General features: G+C 46.8%; 1 protein-coding gene across 4 annotated transcripts in view; it reads right to left on the minus strand.

Moving 5' to 3' along the window:
- wdr21 (WD repeat domain 21) overlaps positions 1 to 23516 on the minus strand; it is a 214230-nt gene that overhangs the window by 183898 nt on the left and 6816 nt on the right. For 2 of the 4 annotated variants that reach the window (XM_038781684.1, XM_038781692.1), the window contains exons 2-3: positions 14954 to 15021; positions 13717 to 13814 (exon numbers count right to left, since the gene is read on the minus strand). In XM_038781684.1, the coding sequence (XP_038637612.1) occupies positions 13717 to 13814; positions 14954 to 15021 (166 nt within the window). Of the gene's footprint in view, positions 1 to 13716; positions 13815 to 14953; positions 15044 to 23516 lie in introns of all 4 variants that reach the window. The other 2 variants (XM_038781667.1, XM_038781673.1) reach the window with 2 other exon arrangements.

Consider the following 23516-nt stretch of genomic DNA (forward strand, 5'->3'; position numbering starts at 1 on the left):
CCTTATCCGAAATGCTTGGGGCCAAGTGTGTATTGGATTTTGGAATATAATGGGCATTTGCAATGCGCGTTGGGAACAGCTCACTGTGGCGCAGGTTAGGAGCGGCGCATGTGCGCCGCGCGTTGGGTACGAAGCACGTGCGGCACGTGATGGGAACGGCGAACGTGTGGCGCGCGTTGGGAACGGTGAACGTGTGCCGCGTGTTGGGAACAGTGAACGTGTGCCGCGTGTTGGGAACAGTGAACGTGTGCCGCGTGTTGGGAACGGTGCATGTGTGGCGCATATTGGGAACAGCGCACGTGCGCCGTGCATTGGGAATGGAGCACGTGCGGTGCACGTTGGGACCGGGTACATGCGGCGTGTGTTGGGAACAGAGCACGTGCTGCGCGTTGGGAACGGAGCACATGTGGCGCGCAATAGGAGTGACGAATGTGTGGCACACATTGGGATCGGCGCATGTGCGGCAGCGTTGGGAACGGTGCACGCGTTGGGAATGGCGCACGGGCGGCATGCATTGGGAATGGCGCACGTGTGCCCTGCGTTGGGAACGGCGCACGTGCAGCGTGCATTTTCTGACCCTCATCCTCTCTATTTCTCCCCAACCTAAATTCACAACCCCTTCTTCCCACCTCCCAAAGGACCACTATTCCACCATCCAACATCACACCACTGTTCCAGCACTGGCCTCATCTCCTCTGGAGACCTTCCCTCCGTAGATTCCCATTTCATAGTCCCTCGACTCCACACAGCCCACTTCCACTTCCTTTCCAATATCCATAAACAGGACTGTCTTGATTGAACAATTTTTAAATTAAAAAAAAAATTTTGAGTACCCAGTTATTTTTCTTCCCAATTAAGGGGCAATTTAGCCTCGCCAATCCACCTAACCTGCACATTTTTGGGTTGTGGGGGTGAAACCCACGCAGACACGTGCCGAATGTTCACACAAATGTCGTGTAGACCTATCAGTTCAGTTTGTTCCTGCCCCACTGAACTTATTCCTTCTTAACTTAACTCTATTTTTTCTCCCCTTGCCACCTCTTCCCACCTACACCTGTGATTCTTCTGATTCCCTACATATTTTCACCAATTTCCAGTTTCCTGGCCCCAGCTTCTTCCTCTTCACTATGGATGCCCAATCTCTCCACCTCCATCTCGCACGCGGAAGAGGGCTTTTTGAGGGCTCTCTTCCTTGAACAGAAACTGAAACAGTCACCATCCACCATCTGCCTCCCTCGTCCGGCTGAACTGGTTCTCTCATCAATCAATTTCTGCTTTAACTTGTCTCACTTCCTCCAAATACAAGGTGTTGTTATGGGTACCCGCATGGGCTCAAGTTATGCCTGTCCTTTTGTGGGGTATGTGGATCATTCCTTGTTTCGGTCCTACATTTTCTGGCACATACTTCTTGCTTCTTGCTCCTGCCTGGCACAGGAAATATTAATCAATTTTTCTTCAAATTTATACCCTTTTCTCACCATTGTATGGTCCATCGCCAACATTTTCCTTTCCTTCAACTTCTATCTCCATTTTTGGGGGTAGGTTGCGTAAGGGCCTCAGACTAAACATTCAGAAAATTAAGGTTGTTTACCAGTCTGCTCCTACCACGCTACACTGTCCCCAGGCCATCAAAGTTCATGACAAGCCCCTGGACAACATGGACCATTTCCCATACTTCCGGAGCCTCCTCCTCTCGGCATGAACAGAACATCGATTTCAATGCACTAGCTCAGCCTTCGGATGCCTGAGGAACAGTATTTGAAAACCAAGACCTCAAACCCAGCACCAAGCTCATGGTCCACAGAACAGCCATGGTCCATGCCCTCCTGTATGCATCAGAAACATGGACAATGAACAGCAGGTACCTCAAGTCCCTGGAGAGATATCATTAATGTTGCCGTCGCAAAATCCTGAAAATTCACTGACAGGATAGAAGTACCAACGTGAGCTTCCTCTCCCAGGCCAATATCCCCAGTATCTAGGCACTGGTCACACACCAGTTGCGACGGACGGGCCATCTTGTCCGATACAGAGCAAGGCTTGCAGCGCGGGTCCAATTCCCGTACCAGTTGAGGTTATTCATACGGTTGAGATTATTCATGAAGACCCCGCCTTCTCAACCTTGCCTCTCACCTGAAGTATGTTGATCCTCAGGTTAAATCATCACCAGTCAGCTCTCAAAGGGAAAAGTAGCCTATGGTCATCTGGGACTATGGTGACTACTTTACCCACTAATTCTAGAGTCACCTAAGAGGAGAAACATCCTCTTAGCATCTATTCTATCAGGCCCCGCCTCAATATCTTATGTATCAATAAGATCACCTCTCTTTGCTCAAAATTTCAATGAGTAATTGCCCAACCTGCTGAATTAAACAACCCCTTTATCCCAATAATCAACCTAGTGAAGCTTCTCTGAATGGCTTCCAATGCAAGTAATGCCCCTTTAGATATGACCAAAACTGTACATAGTACAGTAAGTCCTCATCTGAAATTGTATTCATATCCTGAAAAGTGGATTCCTACAGGAGTCAATGTTAAAACCAGAGTTAGGTTTCTTTGGATGTTTCTCACCCAGAAAAAACAATGTTCAGGTTTAAATACTGCACCTAACTATTCATTTCAGCTGAAATAACTTGCAAAATAAAATAAGTCACTAAATATAAATATTGCATGTCATGTACTTTGGGGATTTCTCAACAGAAAAAAAATAAATTATGCTGTTCTAAATGCCTACATTTATAAATAGTCTTTAAAATAAACTAAACTTTAAAATGTAAAAAAAATACAATTTACTGTAAATTTGGATAAATCCAGTTTTCAATTAACTGGACTGCATCAATTTTGGTTGATGCAGGTAGCAGCTGAAGTGTACTTCATATGTTACCTGCACCAATCAACATCTGCCACTAAATGGGAGTGCAAGGCTTCAGTACAAGCTCAGACCAGGAACGGGAGCGAGAAGTCACGGAGCATCTGAAGAAGTACCTAGTGGTGGCAAGACATGGAGACTTTAAAATAAGAATGGAGGGTGGGGACAGGAACCAGGGAGAAGAGGGACTTCAGTAGGGAGGAAGGGCACAAAAGTGCTGCGGAAAGGTCTGTGCACATGCAGGCCACAGAACAAGACATCTGTGGCAAATTGATGTGAAACTTGCCACGTTTAACAGAGAAGTTGTCACAACTTTGTTAACAACATTAAAGCAAAACAATATTAGTTGAGTCAATGGCGTCTTACTGTAGAACATAGAACATAGAAAAATACAGCACAGAACAGGCCCTTCGGCCCACAATGTTGTGCCGAACCTTTGTCCGAGATTAAGAACAAATTAATCTACACCCCATCATTCTACCGTAATCCATGTACCTATCCAACAGCTGCCTGAAGGTCCCTAATGTTTCTGACTCAACTACTTCCACAGGCAGTGCATTCCATGCCCCCACTACTGAAATGAAATGAAATGAAAATCGCTTATTGTCACGAGTAGGCTTCAATGAAGTTACTGTGAAAAGCCCCTAGTCCCCACATTCCGGCGCCTGTCCGGGGAGGCTGGTACAGTACTCTCTGGGTAAACAACCTACCTCTGACATCCCCCCTATATCTTCCATCATTCACCTTAAATTTATGTCCCCTTGTAATGGTTTGTTCCACCCTGGGAAAAAGTATCTGACTGTCTACTCTATCTATACCCCTAATCATCTTATAAACCTCGATCAAGTCGCCCCTCATCCTTCTCCGCTCTAATGAGAAAAGGCCGAGCGTCCTCAACCTTTCCTCATAAGACCTACTCTCCATTCCATGCAACATCCTGGTAAATCTCCTTTGCACCTTTTCCAAAGCTTCCACATCCTTCCTAAAATGAGGCGACCAGAACTGCACACAGTACTCCAAATGTGGCCGTACCAAGGTTTTGTACAGCTGCATCATCACCTCACGGCTCATAAATTCAATCCCTCTACTAATGAACCCTAGCAGACCAGAGGCCTTCTTCACAGCTCTATCCACTTGAGTGGCAACTTTCAAAGATCTATGAACATAGACCCCAAGATCTCTCTGCTCCTCCACATTGCCAAGAACCCGACCGTTAACCCTGTTTTCCGCATTCACATTTGTCTTTCCAAAATGGACAACCTCACACTTTTCAGGGTTAAACTCCATCTGTCACTTCTCAGCCCAGCTCTGCATCCTATCTATGTCTCTTTGCAGCCGACAACAGCCCTCCTCACTATCCACAACTCCACCAATCTTCGTATCGTCTGCAAATTTAGTGACCCACCCTTCAACTCCCTCATCCAAGTCATTATTGAAAATCACAAACAGCAGAGGACCCAGAACTGATCCCTGCGGTACGCCACTGGTAACTGGGCTGAATATTTGCAATCCACCACCAATCTCTGACTTCTATCGGCTAGCCAGTTTGTTATCCAAATGGCCAAATTTACCACTATCCCATGCCTCCTTACTTTCTGAATAAGCCTACCATGGGGAACCTTATCAAATGCCTTACTAAAATCCATGTACACCACATCCACTGCTTTACCTTCATCCACGTGCTTGGTCACCTCCTCAAAGAATTCAATAAGACTTGTGAGGCAAGACCTACCCCTCACAAATCCGTGCTGACTATCCCTAATCAAGCAGTATCTTTCCAGATGCTGAGCAAAGGTAAAGCACAGTGGACCATGCAAAATGTAGGAAGCAGATTGTGGAGCTGCAATCTCTGATTTCTATGCAGAATGGCTTCCAAGAAACCCTTGGAACACAATTAGAGGAAGAGAATACACCAGACTGGCAGGAGTTAAGCGAGACAGCGCAGCGATATGTTCAGGGAACATGTGCGCTAGCAGCACAGCAGAAAAGGAAAGCGCCCCAAACCCCCACAGATCAGATAGCACCCGCACCAATGAACCCAGTCACCACCCAACGAAAAGCAACCGCAGAGGGCGCACCCAAGATCACTTACACCACCCCCTTAACCGTGACTCAACTAAGGGACGCGTGAGAAAATCTCCCCGTTTCTCCCCACTTCAGACCCCCACCAATTATTTGCAAAAGTTAAGCAACAGGCGACCATGTACGGCCTTGATGCATGAGAGCAGGTTAAGCTCACAGTTTTGAGTTTAGACTCATCGGTAGTAGCAGCCCTCCCCGACCCACAGAACGTTGGAGGAGGCACCCTCGAAGAAATGCATACAGCTATTTTGGATGCGATAGGGTATAACAGAGATCCAGTCGAAGGCCTAAACAGATGTAGGCAGAAAAGGACCGAGCACCCCACAGCATTCGCAGGAAGGCTGTGGATTCACTTCACTGCAGTTTTCGGTGAATTAGACCGTGCACATTTGACCCAGGATAACATGGTTAAATGGACCCGCACTATCATCTCCCACGCCACAGATGCAGGACAGAAAGCCTGCTCCAATTACAACCCCTCAGAAGAGGCCCATAATGAAAAATGGGTATTGAAAAGATTGTCCCGCGCTTGGGAGCAATCTGTCCACAGCAAGGCAACATTTAAGAACCCCGAAGAAGCTCAGGCTGCAGCAGATATCCAAGCAGTAAGAACGCACCAAAACCCCGCATGGGTAAATGAGGGACAGAACAGCTCCCCATAAAAGTCACAGGAATGTTTTAACTGCAGACAGTTAGGGCATTTTGCTAGGGAATGCAACGCCCCGCAGAAATCTCAGAGAGGCCAGCAGACAGGCATCTGAACAGGAACAGAATGAAGCCTATTCACAGTATAGAGTCGCATTCAGGACAGACCAATGTGGACGGAACGGACTGACGGTGTTCGGGCTCCCCCACTTGGGTCTGTGACACCCTCTGGGACCGATCCGGACGGCCGGTAGTCACGGCGAAAATTTGGGGAAAGCCCATAGAATTACTCTGGGACACAGGAGGGTCCCGCACGACCATTAATTCCTCCAGTACACCACAGGCAAACACGTGGCCCACTACAACCACAATAACACTCAGCGGATTTACAGGACACTCGCAGCAAAGAACCATTACAGCCCCTGTACCAATTCAGCTTGGGAATATCTCCAACAGACAGCCGTTGTTTTAGTTAATCTGTCCCAAACAGCAGAACACATACTGGGCATTGATTTTATGAATGCCCACAGCCTGTCGTTCGACCCAGTCAATCAGTGTGTCTGGCGAATGGCAAAATAAAAACAGAGCACCCGCAACGCTCACAGTAGGTGAGTACGAACATAGGATTAGCGCAGTAGGAGACTATTGTTTTGACCCGACCACGCTTAGCACGGACAAACAGGTTAGGGCAGTTTTGAAAAGGCACAGGACAGCATTTGCCAGTCACCGGCACGACTGCGGCAGAATGACTGGACAAGTTCAGATTATAGGACCTGACCCGAGACCACAAAGACAGTATAGATTTCCCCTAGAAGCGGAGGGAGAAATTGGAAAGGTTATAGAGAGTTTATTAGAGCAGGGCGTACTACGGACAGTAGCCTCGACTAATAATGCCCCTATTTGGCCAGTGAGGAAGCCCGCGGATAATGGCGTCTGACCATTGATTATCGGGAACTCAACAGAGTTACCCCAGCAGTAGCCCCCACGGTAGCAACAAGTCCCGAGACCATGCTCAAACAGGGACTCCACTCCAAGTATTTCACGGTATTGGACATTAGCAACGGCTTTTGGTGAATCCCATTGGCAAAGGCGTGCCAGTACAAATTTGCCTTCACTTTTAAAGGTCAGCAGTACACGTGGACATGCCTCCCACAAGGATTCCACAACTCCCCCTCCATTTTCCACCGGCAGTTGGCAAATGGACTAGCAACCCGACCCGAATGTCTGGTACAGTATGTGGACGACCTATTACTGCAGACAGACACCAAGGCAGAGCACATCACGCTTCTGTCCGAGCTCCTACAACTCTTACAGTCAATCGGATGTAAAGTTAACCCCAGAAAGGCCCAACTATTGGAGAATAAAGTGATGTATTTGGGTACAATCATCACACACGGCAAACGCGAGATCGAGTTCAAAAGAATTGACTCAATCGTCAAATTGCCCCTTCCTCAAAATGTTTCAGCCCTCGGTCGTTCTTTGGACTGGTTGGGTATTGTCGGAACCATATCGATGGTTTTGCGACAAAGGCAGCCCCACTTTCAGACCACCTTAAGAAAGGAGCCCCTTGGGAATGGCTTCCGCAGCATACAGAGGCTGTGGAAGATTTAAAGAGAGCCCTTAACACAGCACCTGCACTACAAGTTCCAGACCCGCTCTCCCCCTATGCAATTGAGGTAGCAAGCACAGATCTGACCCTCTCGGCCGTGCTCCTTCAGGAACGGCACGAGCAGCTACGACCAGTGGCTTATGCCTCCAGACTGTTAGACCCAGAAGAGCAAGGATTTTCAGCCTGCGAAAGGCACCTACTCGCAGTATTCTGGGCAGTACAATACTTTTCTTACATTACCGGACTCCAGCCCATCACCATTCTGACCGAACACAACCCACACAGCTTCTATTGGACGGACGACTGAAGGACGGTTCAGTTAGTCAGATTAGAGCAGCTAGGTGGACTCTTCTTTTACAAGGACGGGACATCACAGTGAAACGGACTAAGACACACACTTTTTTAGCAGACAACCTCCAAAACCCAGGACAACCCCATGATTGCAAAATAGTAGCCCCCCTCCACAACACAGGACCCTTCATTGCAAAGACGCCCCCCCCAGGAAGATAGGAAGTTCAACTGAAAGCCCCCAGCACACAGACACGTGTGCCCCCTTGAAGATTTATGTGGATGGTTCATCCACTGTTTTAAATGGTGAGAGCATTACAGGATGCGGCATCTACATAGAGGATGTGCAGGGACGCGCATTAGAAGAGATGTCGTTAAAATTACACAGTCACTTCGGCGCGCAGGCAGCAGAGCTCGCGTCCATAGCATACATAGTGGACCACCCAGATTCGTTCCCAAGCCCAGCAGATATATATTCGGATAGTTTATATGTCTGCAACAGTTTAACGGATTTTCTACCCCTGTGGAAGACAAGAGGTTTTGTTTCCGCGGATGGAAAGCCCCTTCCATCAGCCCCATTGCTCCGCCATATCCTAGAAAAGGCAAAGGATAGGACTTATGGCATTATTAAAGTTAGAAGTCACCATCGGTCATCCCCCCCCTGGAAATGTGAAAGCCGACGCACTGGCAAAAGCAGGTTCCAAGCACGGACATTTTTGGACACCCCCAGCTAGTGCACCAGCTAGCGCCCCTGTGAGTTCAGTTCAGGTCTCACAGACAGACATTGAGGACCTAGTACAGGCACAAAAACAGGACAGCAATCTCAGGGAGATTAGTAGAGGAAAGTTTTTGCCCCCTGACGACAAGTTTAAACACGCTCTGACCACACACGAGGGTGTGGTTATCAAAGACAAGTTGTATGTGGTTCCTGAGAAGGACAGGAATCAAATGATTGCCTTATTCCATGATGGTCATGGACATCAAGGGATCGACCCTACCACAGCCCACCTCAGGCAGCTCTGTTGGTGGCCCAATTTAAGAGACGGCGTAACGCACTACATAGAAAATTGTTTGATTTGTGCTCAGAATAACCCAGAGAGGTATTCAAAGAAGGCACAGCTCAGTCACACTCGCCCCGTTAATGGCACCTGGACAAACCACCAGATCGATTTTATAGGCCCATTGCCCCCTTGCAGGAATGGCTATAAATACGTACTGGTGGTCATAGACACGTTCACGAAATGGGTAGAGGCATTCCCATCTCGAACAAACACAGCAAAACGACCGCAAAGATCCTGACCCACCACATCTTTACTAGATGGGGACTCCCCAGAAGCATTGAGTCGGACCAAGGATCATATCGTCCTGACCATATTCGGCATTAAACCGGGCGTGATGGGCAAGCTCATGGGGCTAAAGGTAGACAAGTCTCCTGGCCCTGATGGAATGCATCCGAGTGCTAAAAGAGATGGCTAGGGAAATTGCAGATGCACTAGTGATAATTTACCGAAATTCACTAGACTCTGGGGTGGTCCCGGTGGATTGGAAATTAGCAAACGTGACGCCACTGTTTAAAAAAGGAGGTAGGCAGAAAGCAGGAAATTATAGGCCAGTGAGTTTAACTTCGGTAATAGGGAAGATGCTGGAATCTATCATCAAGGAAGAAATTGCGAGGCATCTGGATAGAAATTGTCCCATTGGGCAGACGCAGCATGGGTTCGTTAAAGGCAGGTCATGCCTAACTAATTTAGTAGAATTTTTTGAGGACATTACCAGTGCAGTAGATAACGTGGAGCCGATGGATGTGGTATATCTGGATTTCCAGAAAGCCTTTGACAAGGTGCCACACAAAAGGTTGCTGCATAAGATAAAGATGCATGGCATTAAGGGTAAAGTAGTAGCATGGATAGAGGATTGGTTAATTAATAGAAAGCAAAGAGTTGGGATAAATGGGTGTTTCTCTGGTTGGCAATCAGTAGCTAGTGGTGTCCCTCAGGGATCCGTGTTGGGCCCACAATTGTTCACAATTTACATTGATGATTTGGAGTTGGGGACCAAGGGCAATGTGTCCAAGTTTGCAGATGACACTAAGATGAGTGGTAAAGCGAAAAGTGCAGAGGATACTGGAAGTCTGCAGAGGGATTTGGATAGGTTAAGTGAATGGGCTCGGGTCTGGCAGATGGAATACAATGTTGACAAATGTGAGGTTATCCATTTTGGTAGGAATAACAGCAAACGGGATTATTATTTAAACGATAAAATATTAAAGCATGCCGCTGTTCAGAGAGACTTGGGTGTGCTAGTGCATGAGTCACAGAAGGTTGGTTTACAAGTGCAACAGGTGATTAAGAAGGCAAATGGAATTTTGTCCTTCATTGCTAGAGGGATGGAGTTTAAGACTAGGGAGGTTATGTTGCAATTGTATACGGTGTTAGTGCGGCCACACCTGGAGTATCGTGTTCAGTTTTGGTCTCCTTACTTGAGAAAGGACGTACTGGCACTGGAGGGTGTGCAGAGGAGATTCACTAGGTTAATTCCAGAGCTGAAGGGGTTGGATTATGAGGAGAGGTTGAGTAGACTGGGACTGTACTCGTTGGAATTTAGAAGGATGAGGGGGGATCTTATAGAAACATTTAAAATTATGAAGGGAATAGATAGGATAGATGCGGGCAGGTTGTTTCCACTGGCGGGTGACAGCAGAACTAGGGGGCATAGCCTCACCTGGCCAAGTTTGTGCCGAGCACCAAGTCCAATATGGCCACCCCCGTCGGCCTATCTACATATTGAGTCAGGAATCCTTCCTGTATGCACCTGACAAAATCTGCTCCATCCAAACCATTTGCACGAAGGAGGTTGCAGTCAATATTAGGGAAGTTGAAGTCACCCATGACAACAACCCTCTTACTTCTACACTTTTTCAAGATCTGCCGCCCAATCTGTTCCCGTATCTCTCTGCTGCTATTGGAGGTCTATAGAAAACTCAGTTTCAGACTTCCACCCATACTGACCCAGTAGTCAAACCCTTCTCAACTACCTCCTTTTCGGCAGCTGCGGTGCACTCCCTAATTAACAGTGCCACTCCCCCTCCTCTTTTACCTCCCTCCCTGTTCTACTGAAAACATCTAAACCCCGGAACATCAAACAACCTGCCCCTATGAAATCCATGTCTCCGTAGTGGCCACAACATTGTAATTCCAAATACTGATCCATGCTCTAAATTCATCTCCCTTATTCCTGACACGCCTTGCTTTGAAACAGACACACTTTAACCCATTCCACTGAGTGCAACTTTGCCCTATCAACTGTCTGTCCTTCCTCACAGATTTGGTATATACACTTTCTGCCTGTTCAACAGCTACCCTATTCTCTGATCCATAGCTCCAGTTCCCATCCCCCTGCCAAACTAGTTTAAACCCTCCCGAACAGCTCTAGCAAACCTCCCACCCAGCATATTGGTGCCCCTCCAGTTTAGGTGCAATCTGTCCTTCATGTACAGGTCCCACCATCCCCAGAAGGTATCCCAATGATCACATATCTGAAGCCATCCCTCGTGCACCAGCCCTGTAGCCATGTGTTCAGCTGCACTCGCTCTCTGTTCCTTGCCTCACTTGCACGGGGCACCGGTAGCAATCCTGAGATCACTACTAAGAACATAAGAACATGTCCTGCTCTTTAGCTTGCAACCGTAGTCACTAAAATCATTTTTTAGATCCTCATCCCTTTTCTTAGCTATGTCGTTGGTGCCTATGTGCACCACAACTTCTGATTGCTCACGTTCCCCCTAAAGAATCCTGTAAAGATCCGAGACATCCCTGGCCCTGACACCCGGGAGGCAACATACCTTCCAGCTGTCTCGATCGCGACCACAGAATCTCCCATCAATTCCCCTAACCATTGAGTCTCCTATCACTATTGCTTTTCTATTCTTCCCCCTTCCCTTCTGAGCCACAGAGCCAGGCCGTTACCCGGTAGGTCATTCCTCCCCCCGCCCCCCCCCCCCCCCCCCCCCCCCCCCTCCCTCCTCAACTATTACTGGGTCCTAACCAAGATCAGCAAATGGTAGAACAAGCTAGGATTGAAACCAGAACATTTTCTCTTGGTATACACCAGGTGGCGTATGCCTTGCTATGACATCAGGAAAGTGACTATATAGGTTGCCAAAATCAGGAACTAACATGGCATTGCAATACTTAAGGGAATGCATGGTAAGAGGGCAGAAAGTGGAATAGTACTTTGCATTTAAATAATGCACCTATTGTATATTGAATATTATACAAAGCAATCTACACATTAAGATTATGATAATGCACTCTGGGGCTGCCCCCCCCCCCCCCCCCCCACCTTCTATCCTCTGTAAATTGAGCTAATCAAAAACTTTGCTGTCTTGACCTTACTCACCTCGTTGCTGTCTGATCTACACTGGTTTCTGATAAAGCAGCCAGAGTGCATTGCCACAGCTAAGAGGTTTGCCAAGGTCCAATTGCTGTCAGAATTCTCAAACTGGTCTGAGATCAGCCCTCGCTGATTCCTATGTATTAAGTCAAGATGAAATGAAAATTGCTTATTGTCACGTGTAGGCTTCAATTAAGTTACTGTGAAAAGCCCCTAGTCGCCACATTCCAGCGCCTGTCCGGGGAGGCTGGTACGGGAATCGATCCGTGCTGCTGGTCTGCTTTAAAAGCCAGCGATTTAGCTAAACCAGCCCCAGGGAAAAGATACTTTCCCATTGTAAATTAATCAAGAAGAGAGGCAACTTGAGATTCTCCATGGGGCCAGAAAATGGATGTCCTGTTTCAACAAATCTTTATATCAACAGGTCAAGGGTATTATTCACAAATTGTATAGTGGAATATCTTATAGACTACTCTTAAAGTTATTCAGTCGAATTATCTGAAAATTCAATGCTTTAGTTCTTATTTCCCACTTTTTGTTCTATTTACAAAGAAATAAATTAACAAGGGCGGCATGGTGGCGCAGTGGGTAGCACTGCTGCCTCGTGACACCAAGGATCCGGGTTCGATCCCAGCCCCAGGCCACTGTCTGTGTGGAGTTTGCCCATTCTCCCTGGGTCTGCGTGGGTCTCACCCCACAACCCAAAGATGTGCAGAGTGGGTGGGTTTGCTATACTAAATTGTCGCTTAATTAAAAAAATTATAACTAAATTATTTTTCAATACAACAATTAGAACATAGAACATAGAACATAGAACAGTACAGAACAGGCCCTTCGGCCCTCCATGTTGTGCCGAACAATGATCACCCTACTCAAACCCACGCTATACCCGTAACCCAACAACCCCCCCCTTTACCTTATTTTTAAGGACACTACGGGCAATTTAGCATGGCCAATCCAGCTAACCCGCACATCTTTGGACTGTGGGAGGAAACCGGAGCACACGGAGGAAACCCACGCAAACACGGGGAGGACGTGCAGACTCCGCACAGACAGTGACCCAGCCAGGAACCGAACCTGGGACCCTGGAGCTGTGAAGCATTTATGCTAACCACCATGCTACCGTGCTACCCAATTGACTTTGAATTATCAGCAGACGTGTACACCATAAAATATTGTGGAGATGCCGGCGCTGGACTGGGTGGGCACAGGAAGAAGTCTCACAACACCAGGTTAAAAACCAACAGGTTTATTTGAAACCATACGTTTTTGGAGTGCTGCTGCTTCATCAGGTGAAGTGGAGGCAGATTCACAATCACAGCATACATAAGAGAGACACAATTGCAAGATCATTGGTAGCACGATAGCACAATGGGTAACATTGTTGCTTCGCATCGCCAGGGTCCCAGGTTTGATTCTCGGCCTGGGTCACTGTCTGTGTGGAGTCTGCTTGTGTTCCTCGTGCCTGTGTGGGTTTCCTCCGGGTGCTCCGGTTTCCTCCCACAGTGCAAAGATGTGCTGTTAGGTAATCTGGACATTCTGAATTCTCCCTCTGTGTACCCGAACAAGGCGACTAGGAGCTTTTCACAGTAACTTCATTGCAGTGTTAATGTAAGCCTACTTATGACAATAAAGATTAATAAATTAAAAATTACAGATTGGAACGTGAAGAATGGTTGGAATGTGAGTCTTTACAGGTGAACAAATCTTTACAGGAACAGACAGTGCAAGTGGAGTGAGTGACCTCGATTACCTGTTGGACTTTAACCTGGTGTTGTGAGACTTCTTACTCTGCTCACCACAAAATATTGTCACATGTGTGTGTACTTACCTGGCACAGTCGACACTGAAGCACTGCTAGTTGATTTAGCTGTTGAACTACTCTGTTCACTCAATTCACTTGATGCACCAGGATCGGATCTCTGGTTCCTAAACATCATAAACAAATTGAAGAAAGTTAGTAATAAGATCTGTGTCTTCATAGAATTACTTCAAATCCTCAAAATGTAATCAGTTTGACAAATAATACTAATGTCAGTCTAAACCTCAAAGAAATATACGCAACAGGTACCTACAATGGTCTTTCTTCAAGTAAAATCCAGCTTCGGTGGTGAAGCAAATTTATAGTGTAAAACAAAACTTACCACAAGGTGATTGCTTGCCTAATCAGCCAACTGATTTTACTGATTTCCAGGTACGTGGATACGAGAGGTATCTTGACAACCAAGAATTAACTGCTATAAATGGGCACGTTAACAACGACAAACCTTTCACAAGCAGTGGTTCAGGTTTCAAACCCCAACATATTAAGTTTGAGATGCAAGAGGAAAAAGGAAGGAAGAAAATAGAGTTATTTCCCAACATGCACTTCTCTTTATTCAAATCATCGACCAGTTGCACCTGTTGTGATTGCGCCAGCTCTGCCAGAGCAACTCAGCTGGTCCCAACTCCTCCCTTTTCCTGCAATCCTGAAATTATTTTCTCTGAAGATAATTATCTAATTCCCTTTAAAAAGCCACAATGAACTTTGCCTTCACTACGCTCTCAGGCAGTGCATTCCAATATCAGAAAGGGCGGAGCAAGCAGGTTATATAATAACTTTTATATCATAGAATTATCATAGAATTTAAAGTGCAGAAGGAGGCCATTCGGCCCATCGATTCTGCACCGGCTCTTGGAAAGAGCACCCTACCCAAGGTCAACACCTCCACCCTATCCCCATAGCCCAGTAACCCCACCTAACACTAAGGGCAATTTTGGACACTAAGGGCAATTTATCATGGCCAATCCACCTAACTTGCACATCTTTGGACTGTGGGAGGAAACCGGAGCACCCGGAGGAAACCCACGCACACACGGGGAGGATGTGCAGACTCTGCACAGACAGTGACCCAAGCCGGAATCGAACCTGGGACCCTGGAGCTGTGAAGCAATTGTGCTATCCACAATGCTACCGTGCTGCCCTATTATATGGGGATAAGCTAAATAATTATTTTTAAATACAGGGCTGAGGAAACAGCAGAGGACGAGGACTAATTGGATAGCTCATTCAAAGTAATGGTACATACATAGTGGGTTGAATGGCCTCCCTCTGTGCGACATCATTCGTTGATTCGAAGAAACTGGCTTGACCATTCTCCACATTTTCATCAAACAAACAAAACAAAAACAAAAACAAACACGATAACGATCCCCCAGACATATTCAATATACAATCCAATACATCCATTTGTGAATTCCACAAAAATGTAACCAAAATTTAACAAAACAGTAAAACGGTATACCTAACCCCACCCCTCAATGAGGGGGGGCCTCAATGTTCAATGGTAACAATTTCCCGTTAGTGCCTCATAAACAGTCCCAAGAACTCAAATTTCACCTTCTCAATTGTAGGAGGAGTAGACAGGCGTTTCTGTGGTCGAAAACGAGACCCCTGAATGGTATGTTGCCTCGCGGGTGCTCAGGTCAGGGATGTCTCCGATCGGCTGCAGGACATACTAAAAGGGGAGGGTGAACAGCCAGTTGTCGTGGTGCATATAGGCACCAACGATATAGGTAAAAAAAAGGATGAGGTCCTACAATCAGAATTTAAGGAGTTAGGAGATAAGTTAAAAAGTAGGACCTCAAAGGTAGTAATCTCAGGATTGCTACCAGTGCCACGGGACAGTCAGAGTAGAAATTAAAGAATAGTCAGTATGAATACGTGGCCTGAGAGATGGTGCAGGAGGAAGGGGTTCAGATTTTTGGGACATTGGAACCGGTTCTGGGGGTGGTGGGACCATTACAAACCGGATGGTCTACACATGGGCAGGACTGGAACCTAGGGGGTGCTTTTGCTAACACTGTTGGGGAGGTTTTAAACTAATGTGGCAGGGGGATGGGAACCAGATTAGGAAGTTAGAGGTCAGTAAAGAAGCAGCAACTAAAGCCGGTAAGGTACGAGATAATAAACTCAATAAGGGGAAGAGTCGACAGGGAAGAGATGATGAACGCAAAGGGACAGGTGGTCTGTCGTGCATTTGTTTTAATGCGAGAAGTGTAGCAGGTAAGGCAAATGAACTTAGGGCTTGGATCAGTACCTGGAAATACATAGAACAGTACAGCACAGAACAGGCCCTTCGGCCCTCGATGTTGTGCCGAACAATGATCACCCTCCTTTAAACCCACGTAACCCGTATACCCGTAACCCAACAATCCCCCCATTACGGGCAATTTAGCAAGGCCAATCCACCTAACCCGCACATCTTTGGACTGTGGGAGGAAACCGGAGCACCCGGAGGAAACCCACGCACACACAGGGAGGACGTGCAGACTCCACACAGACAGTGACCCAGCCGGGAATCGAACCTGGGACCCTGGAGCTGTGAAGCATTGATGCTAACCACCATGCTACCGTGAGGCCCCAATACGATGTTATTGGTATTACTGAGACTTGGTTGAGGGAAGGGCGGGACTGGCAACTGAATATCCCAGGGCATAGATGCTTCAGGAGGGATAGAGAGGGAGGTAGAAGGGGGGGAGGAGTTGCATTACTCGTCAGAGATGATATCACAGCTGTGATTAAGGAGGGCACTATGGAGGATTCGAGCACTGAGGCAATATGGGTGGAGCTGAGGAATAGGAAGGGTGCAGTAACATGGTTGGGACTTGACTACAGGCCTCCCAAAAGCGAGCATGAAGTAGAGGTACAAATATGCAGACAGATTATAGAAAAATGTAGGAGCAATAGGGTGGTTGTGATGGGAGATTTTAACTTCCCCAACATTGAATGGGATTCGTGTTGGAGGCGTAGGTGAGCTGAGTTTGTAAGGAGCATCCAGGAGAGTTTTTTAAAGCAGTATGTAAATAGTCCAACTCGGGAAGGGGCCATACTGGACCTGGTATTGGGGAATGATCCCGGCCAGGTGGTTGATGTTTCAGTCGGTGATTACTTTGGGAATAGCGATCACAATTCCGTAAGTTTTAGAATACTCATGGACAAGGACAAGAGTGGTCCGAAAGGAAGAGTGCTAAATTGGGGAAAGGCAGAGTATAACAAAATTCGGCAGGAGCTAGGGAATGTGGATTGGGAGCAGCTGTTTAAGGGTAAATCCACATTTGAAATGTGGGAGTCTTTTAAGGAAAGGTTGATTAGAGTGCAGGACAGACATGTTCCTGTGAAAATGAGAGATAGAAATGGCAAGATTAGGGAACCATGGATGACGGGTGAAATTGTGAGACTAGCTAAGATGAAAAAGGAAGAATATGTAAGATCGAGGCGACTCAAAACTGATGAAGATTTGGAGGAATATCGGGAAAGTAGGACGAATCTCAAACGCGCAATAAAAAGGGCTAAAAGGGGTCATGAAATATCATTGGCTAACAGGGTTAAGGAAAATCCCAAAGCCTTTTATTCGTATGTAAGGAGCAAGAGGGTAACTAGAGAAAGGATTGGCCCACTCAAAGACAAGAGAGGGAATTTATGCGTGGACTCAGAGGAAATGGGTGAGATTCTTAATGAGTACTTTGCATCGGTATTCACAAAGGAGAGGGACAAGATGAATGTTGAGGCTGGGGATGGATGTTTAAATACTCTATGTCAAGTTGTCATACGGAAAGGGGAAGTTTTGGGTATTCTAAAAGACATTAAGGTGGACAAATCCCCAGGACCGGATGGGATCTATCCCAGGTTACTAAGGGAAGCGAGGGTCGAAATAGCTGGGGCCTTAACAGATATCTTTGCAGCATCCTTGAGCACGGGTGAGGTCCCGGAGGACTGGAGAATTGCTAATGTTGTCCCTTTGTTTAAGAAGGGTAGCAGGGATAATCCAGGGAATTATAGACCTGTGAGTTTGACGTCAGTGGTAGGCAAACTGTTGGAGAAGATACTGAGAGGTAGGATCTATTCACATCTGGAAGAAAATAGACTTATCAGTGATAGGCAGCATGGTTTTGTGCAGGGAAGGTTATGTCTTACAAACCTAATAGAATTCTTTGAGGAAGTGACAAAGTTAATTGATGAGGGAAGGGCTGTAGATGTCATATACATGGACTTTAGTAAGAACATAGAACATATAGAACATAGAACAGTACAGCACAGAACAGGCCCTTCGGCCCTCGATGTTGTGCCGAGCAATGATCACCCTACTCAAACCCACGTATCCACCCTATACCCGTAACCCAACAACCCCCCCTTAACCTTACTTTTTTTTAAGGACACTACGGGCAATTTAGCATGGCCAATCCACCTAACCCGCACATCTTTGGACTGTGGGTGGAAACCGGAGCACCCGGAGGAAACCCACGCACACACGGGGAGGATGTGCAGACTCCGAACAGACAGTGACCCAGCCGGGAATCGAACCTGGGACCCTGGAGCTGTGAAGCATTTATGCTAACCACCATGCTACCGAGCTGCCCCCACCATGCTACCGTGCTGCCCTCACTGGTTCCTGATCTAATCCTCACTGGTTCCTGATCTAATTCTCACTGGTTCCTGATCTAATCCTCACTGGTTCCTGATCTAATCCGCACGGGTTCCTGATCTAATCCTCACTGGTTCCTGGTCTAATCCTCACTGGTTCCTGATCTAATCCTCACTGGTTCCTGATCTAATCCTCACTGGTTCCTGGTCTAATCCTCACTGGTTCCTGGTCTAATCCTCACTGGTTCCTGATCTAATCCTCACTGGTTCCTGATCTAATCCTCACTGGTACCTGGTCTAATCCTCACTGGTTCCTGGTCTAATCCTCACTGGTTCCTGATCTAATCCTCACTGGTTCCTGATCTAATCCTCACTGGTACCTGGTCTAATCCTCACTGGTTCCTGGTCTAATCCTCACTGGTTCCTGATCTAATCCTCACTGGTTCCTGATCTAATCCTCACTGGTTCCTGGTCTAATTCTCACTGGTTCCTGATCTAATCCTCACTGGTTCCTGGTCTAATCCTCACTGGTTCCTGATCTAATCCTCACTGGTTCCTGGTCTAATCCTCACTGGTTCCTGATCTAATCCTCACTGGTACCTGGTCTAATCCTCACTGGTTCCTGGTCTAATCCTCACTGGTACCTGGTCTAATCCTCACTGGTTCCTGGTCTAACAATGCCTCAATTTTAAAATTGTCATCCTTATTTTCAAATCCCTCCATAGCTTTCCTCCTACCTATCTGTGTCTTTTCTAAGCCTGTAAACCTTCATGATTATGCGCTCCTCCAAATCTGGCCCCTTAATTGGAAAAAAAAATTGGTATTCACAGCAGCTGTGCTTCCTGCTGCCTTGGCCCTCATCTTCTCCGTCTTTCTATCTTAGAACATAGAACACTACAGTGCAGTACAGGCCCTTCGGTGTTGCCCCTCGATGTTGCGCCGACCTGTGAAACCATCTGAAGCCTATCTGACCTACACTATTCCATTTTCATCCATATGTCTATCCAGTGACCACTTAAATGCCCTTAAAGTTGGCGAGTCTACTACTGTTGCAGGCAGGGCGTTCCACACCCCTACTACTCTCTGAGTAAAGAAACTGCCTCTGATATCTGTCCTATATCTATCACCCCTCAATTTAAAGCTATGTCCCCTCGTGTTGGTCATCACCATCCGAGGAGAAAGACTCTCACTGTCCACCCTATCTAACCCTCTGACTATCTTATATGTCTCTATTAAGTCACCTCTCAGCCTTCTCCTCTCTAACGAAAACAACTTCAAGTCCCTGAGCCTTTCCTCGTAAGACCTTCCCTCCATACCAGGCAACATCCTAGTAAATCTCCTCTGAACCCTTTCCAAAGCTTCCACATCCTTCCTATAATGTGGTGACCAGAACTGCACGCAGTACTCCAGGTGCGGCCGCACCAGAGTTATGTACAGCTGCAGCATGACCTTGTGGCTCCGAAACTCAATCCCCCTGCTTATAAAGGCTAGCACACCATATGTCTTCTTAACAGCCCTATTAACCTGGGTGGCAACTTTCAGGGATTTATGTACCTGGATGCCGAGATCTCTCTGTTCATCTACACTACCAAGAATCTTGCCATTAGCCCAGTACTCTGCATTCCTGTTACTCCTTCCAAAGTGAACCACCTCGCACTTTTCCGCATTAAACTCCATCTGCCACCTCTCAGCCCAGCTCTGCAGCTTATCTATGTCCCTCTGTATCCTATAACATCCTTCAGCACTATCCACAACTCCACCGACCTTCGTGTCATCTGCAAATTTACTAACTCATCCTTCTACACCCTCTTCCAGGTCATTTATAAAAATGACAAACAGCAGTGGCCCCAAAACAGATCCTTGCGGTACACCACTAGTAACTGAACTCCAGGATGAACATTTGCCATCAACCACCACCCTCTGTCTTCTTTCAGCTAGCCAATTACTGATCCAAACCGCTAAATCACCTTCAATTCCATACTTCCTTATTTTCTGCAATAGCCTACCGTGGGGAACCTTATCAAACGCCTTACTGAAATCCATATACACCACATCAACAGCTTTACCCTGATCCACCTGTTTGGTCACCTTCTCAAAAAACTCAATAAGGTTTGTGAGGCATGACCTACCCATCACAAAACCGTGTTGACTATCGCTAATCAACTTGTTCTTTTCAAGATGATTATAAACCCTATCTCTTATAACCTTTTCCAACATTTTACCCACAACCGAAGTAAGGCTCACAGGTCTATAATTACCAGGGTTGTCTCTACTCCCCTTTTTGAACAAGGGGACAACATTTGCTATCCTCCAGTCTTCCGGCACTATTCCTGTCGACAAAGATGACATAAAGATCAAGGACAAAGGCTCTGCAATCTCCTCCCTGGCTTCCCAGAGAATTCTAGGATAAATCCCATCTGGCCCAGGGGACTTATCTATTTTGACATTTTCCAAAATTGCTAACACCTCCTCCTTTTGAACCTCAATTCCATCTAGCCTGGTCGACTGACCCTGAGTGTTCTCCTCGACAACATTGTCTTTCTCCAGTGTAAATACTGACGAAAAATATCCATTTAACGCTTCCCCTATCTCCTCTGATTCCACACACAACTTTCCACTACTATCCTTGATTGGCCCTAATCTTACTCTAGTCATTCTTTTGTTCCTGATATACCTATAGAAAGCCTTAGGGTTTTCCTTGATCCTATCCGCCAACGACTTTTCGTGTCCTCTCCTTGCTCTTCTTAACTCTCCCTTTAGGTCCTTCCTGGCTAACTTGTAACTCTCAAGTGCCCTAACTGAGCCTTCATGTCTCATCCTAACATAAGCCTTCTTCTTCCTCTTGACAAGTGCTTCAACTTCCTTAGTAAACCACGGTTCCCTTGCTCGACAACTTCCTCCCTGCCTGACAGGTACATACTTATCAAGGACACGCAATAGCTGTTCCTTGAAAAAGCTCCACATTTCGATTGTACCCATCCCCTGCAGTTTCCTTCCCCATCCTATAAATCTTAAATCTTGCCGAATAGCATCATAATTGCCTTTCCCCCAGCTATAATTCTTGCCTTGCGGTATATACCTATCCCTGCCCATTGCTAAAGTAAACATAACCGAGTTGTGATCACTATCACCAAAGTGCTCACCTACATCTAAATCTAACACCTGGCCGGGTTCATTACCCAGTCCAATGTGGCCTCGCCCCTTGTTGGCCTGTCTACATACTGTGTCAGAAAATCCTCCTGCACACACTGCACAAAAACAGACCCATCTATAGTACTTGAACTATAGTATTTCCAGTCAATATTTGGAAAGTTAAAGTCCCCCATAACAACTACCCTGTTACTCTCGCTCCTGTCGAGAATCATCTTTGCAATCCTTTCCTCTACATCTCTGGAACTATTCGGAGGTCTATAGACAACTCCCAACAGGGTGACCTCTCCTCTACTGTTCCTAACCTCGGCCCATACTACCTCAGTAGACGAGTCCTCAAGCGTCCTTTCTACCGCCATAATACTTTCCTTGATTAACAATGCCACACCCCCCCCCCCCCCCCCCCTCTTTTACCATCTTCTCTGTTCTTACAGAAACATCTAAATCCTGGAACCTGCAACAACCATTCCTGTCCCTGCTCTACCCATGTCTCCGAAATCGTCGTTTGATAAGGCGTTTGATAAGGTTTCCCATGGCAGGTTGATGGCAAAAATGAAGTCGTATGGGGTTCAGGGTGTACTAGCTAGATGGATAAAGAACTGGCTGGGCAACAGGAGACAGAGAGTAGTGGTGGAAGGGAGTGTCTCAAAATGGAGAAGGGTGACTAGTGGTGTTCCACAAGGATCTGTGCTCGGACTACTGTTGTTTGTGATCTACATAAATGACCTGGAGAAAGGTATAGGTGGTCTGATTAGCAAGTTTGCAGATGATACTAAGATAGGTGGAGTTGCAGATAGCGAGGGGGACTGTCAGAGAATACAACGAAATATAGATAGATTGGAGAGTTGGGCAGAGAAATGGCAGATGGAGTTCAATCCAGGCAAATGCGAGGTGATGCATTTTGGAAGATCAAATTCAAGAGCGGACTACATGGTCAATGGAAGGGTCCTGGGGAAAACTGACGTACAGAGAGATCTGGAAGTTCAGGTCCATTGTACCCTGAAGGTGGCAACGCAGGTTGATAGAGTGGTCAAGAAGGCATACAGCATGATTGCCTTCATCGGACGGGGTATTGAGTACAAGAGTAGGCAGGTCACGTTACAGTTGTATAGGACTTTGGTTAGGCCACATTTGGAATACTGCGTGCAGATCTAGTCGCCACATTACCAGAAGGATGTGGATGCTTTAGAGAGGGTGCAGAGGAGGTTCACCAGGATGTTGCCTGGTATGGAGGGTGCTAGCTATGAAGAAAGATTGAGTAGATTAGGATTGTTTTCGTTGGAAAGATGGAGGTTGAGGGGGGACCTGATTGAGGTATACAAAATTATGAGAGGTATGGGCAGGGTGGATAGCAACAAGCTTTTTCCAAGAGTGGGAGTGTCAGTTACAATGGGTCACGATTTCAAGGTGAGAGGGGGAAAGTTTAAGGGAGATGTGCGTGGAAAGTTTTTTTACGCAGAGGGTGGTGGGTGCCTGGAACGCTTTACCAGCGGAGGTGGTAGAGGCGGGCACGATAGCATCATTTAAGAGGCATCTAGACAGGTATATGAATGGGCGGTAACAGAGGGAAGTAGACCTTGGAAAATAGGAGACAGGTTTAGATAAAGGATCTGGATCGGCGCAGGCTGGGAGAGCCGAAGGGCCTGTTCCTGTGCTGTAATTTTCTTTGTTCTTTGTTCTCAAGGTTCAGACATTCAAGTACTCCCCCCCCGCCAAGCCAAGGCACAGGGCAGAGACCGAACTCCACCCCAACAGGACCCTCCACCAGGCAATCAGCAAGGCGAAGGCTAAAATCTGCCCCTGCACCCACCTGCAGCTAGGGCCGGTCCAACACCCCGAAAATAGCCTCGAAGGGACCCGGTTCCAAGCCCACATGCAGTATCTCTGAGATGATGCTAAAGACCTCCCTCCAATACCCCTCCAGCTTCAGACAGAACCAGAATATATGTACATGGTTTGCGGAGCCCCTCCCACAACGCTCATAGGAATCCTCCACTCCCTCAAAGAATCGGCTCATCCTCACTTTCGTGAGGTGCGCCCTATATACGACCTTCAGCTTCATCAGTCCCAACATGAGG

The sequence above is a fragment of the Scyliorhinus canicula genome, chromosome 2, assembly GCF_902713615.1.
Source record: "Scyliorhinus canicula chromosome 2, sScyCan1.1, whole genome shotgun sequence".
Lineage (NCBI taxonomy): Eukaryota > Metazoa > Chordata > Chondrichthyes > Carcharhiniformes > Scyliorhinidae > Scyliorhinus > Scyliorhinus canicula.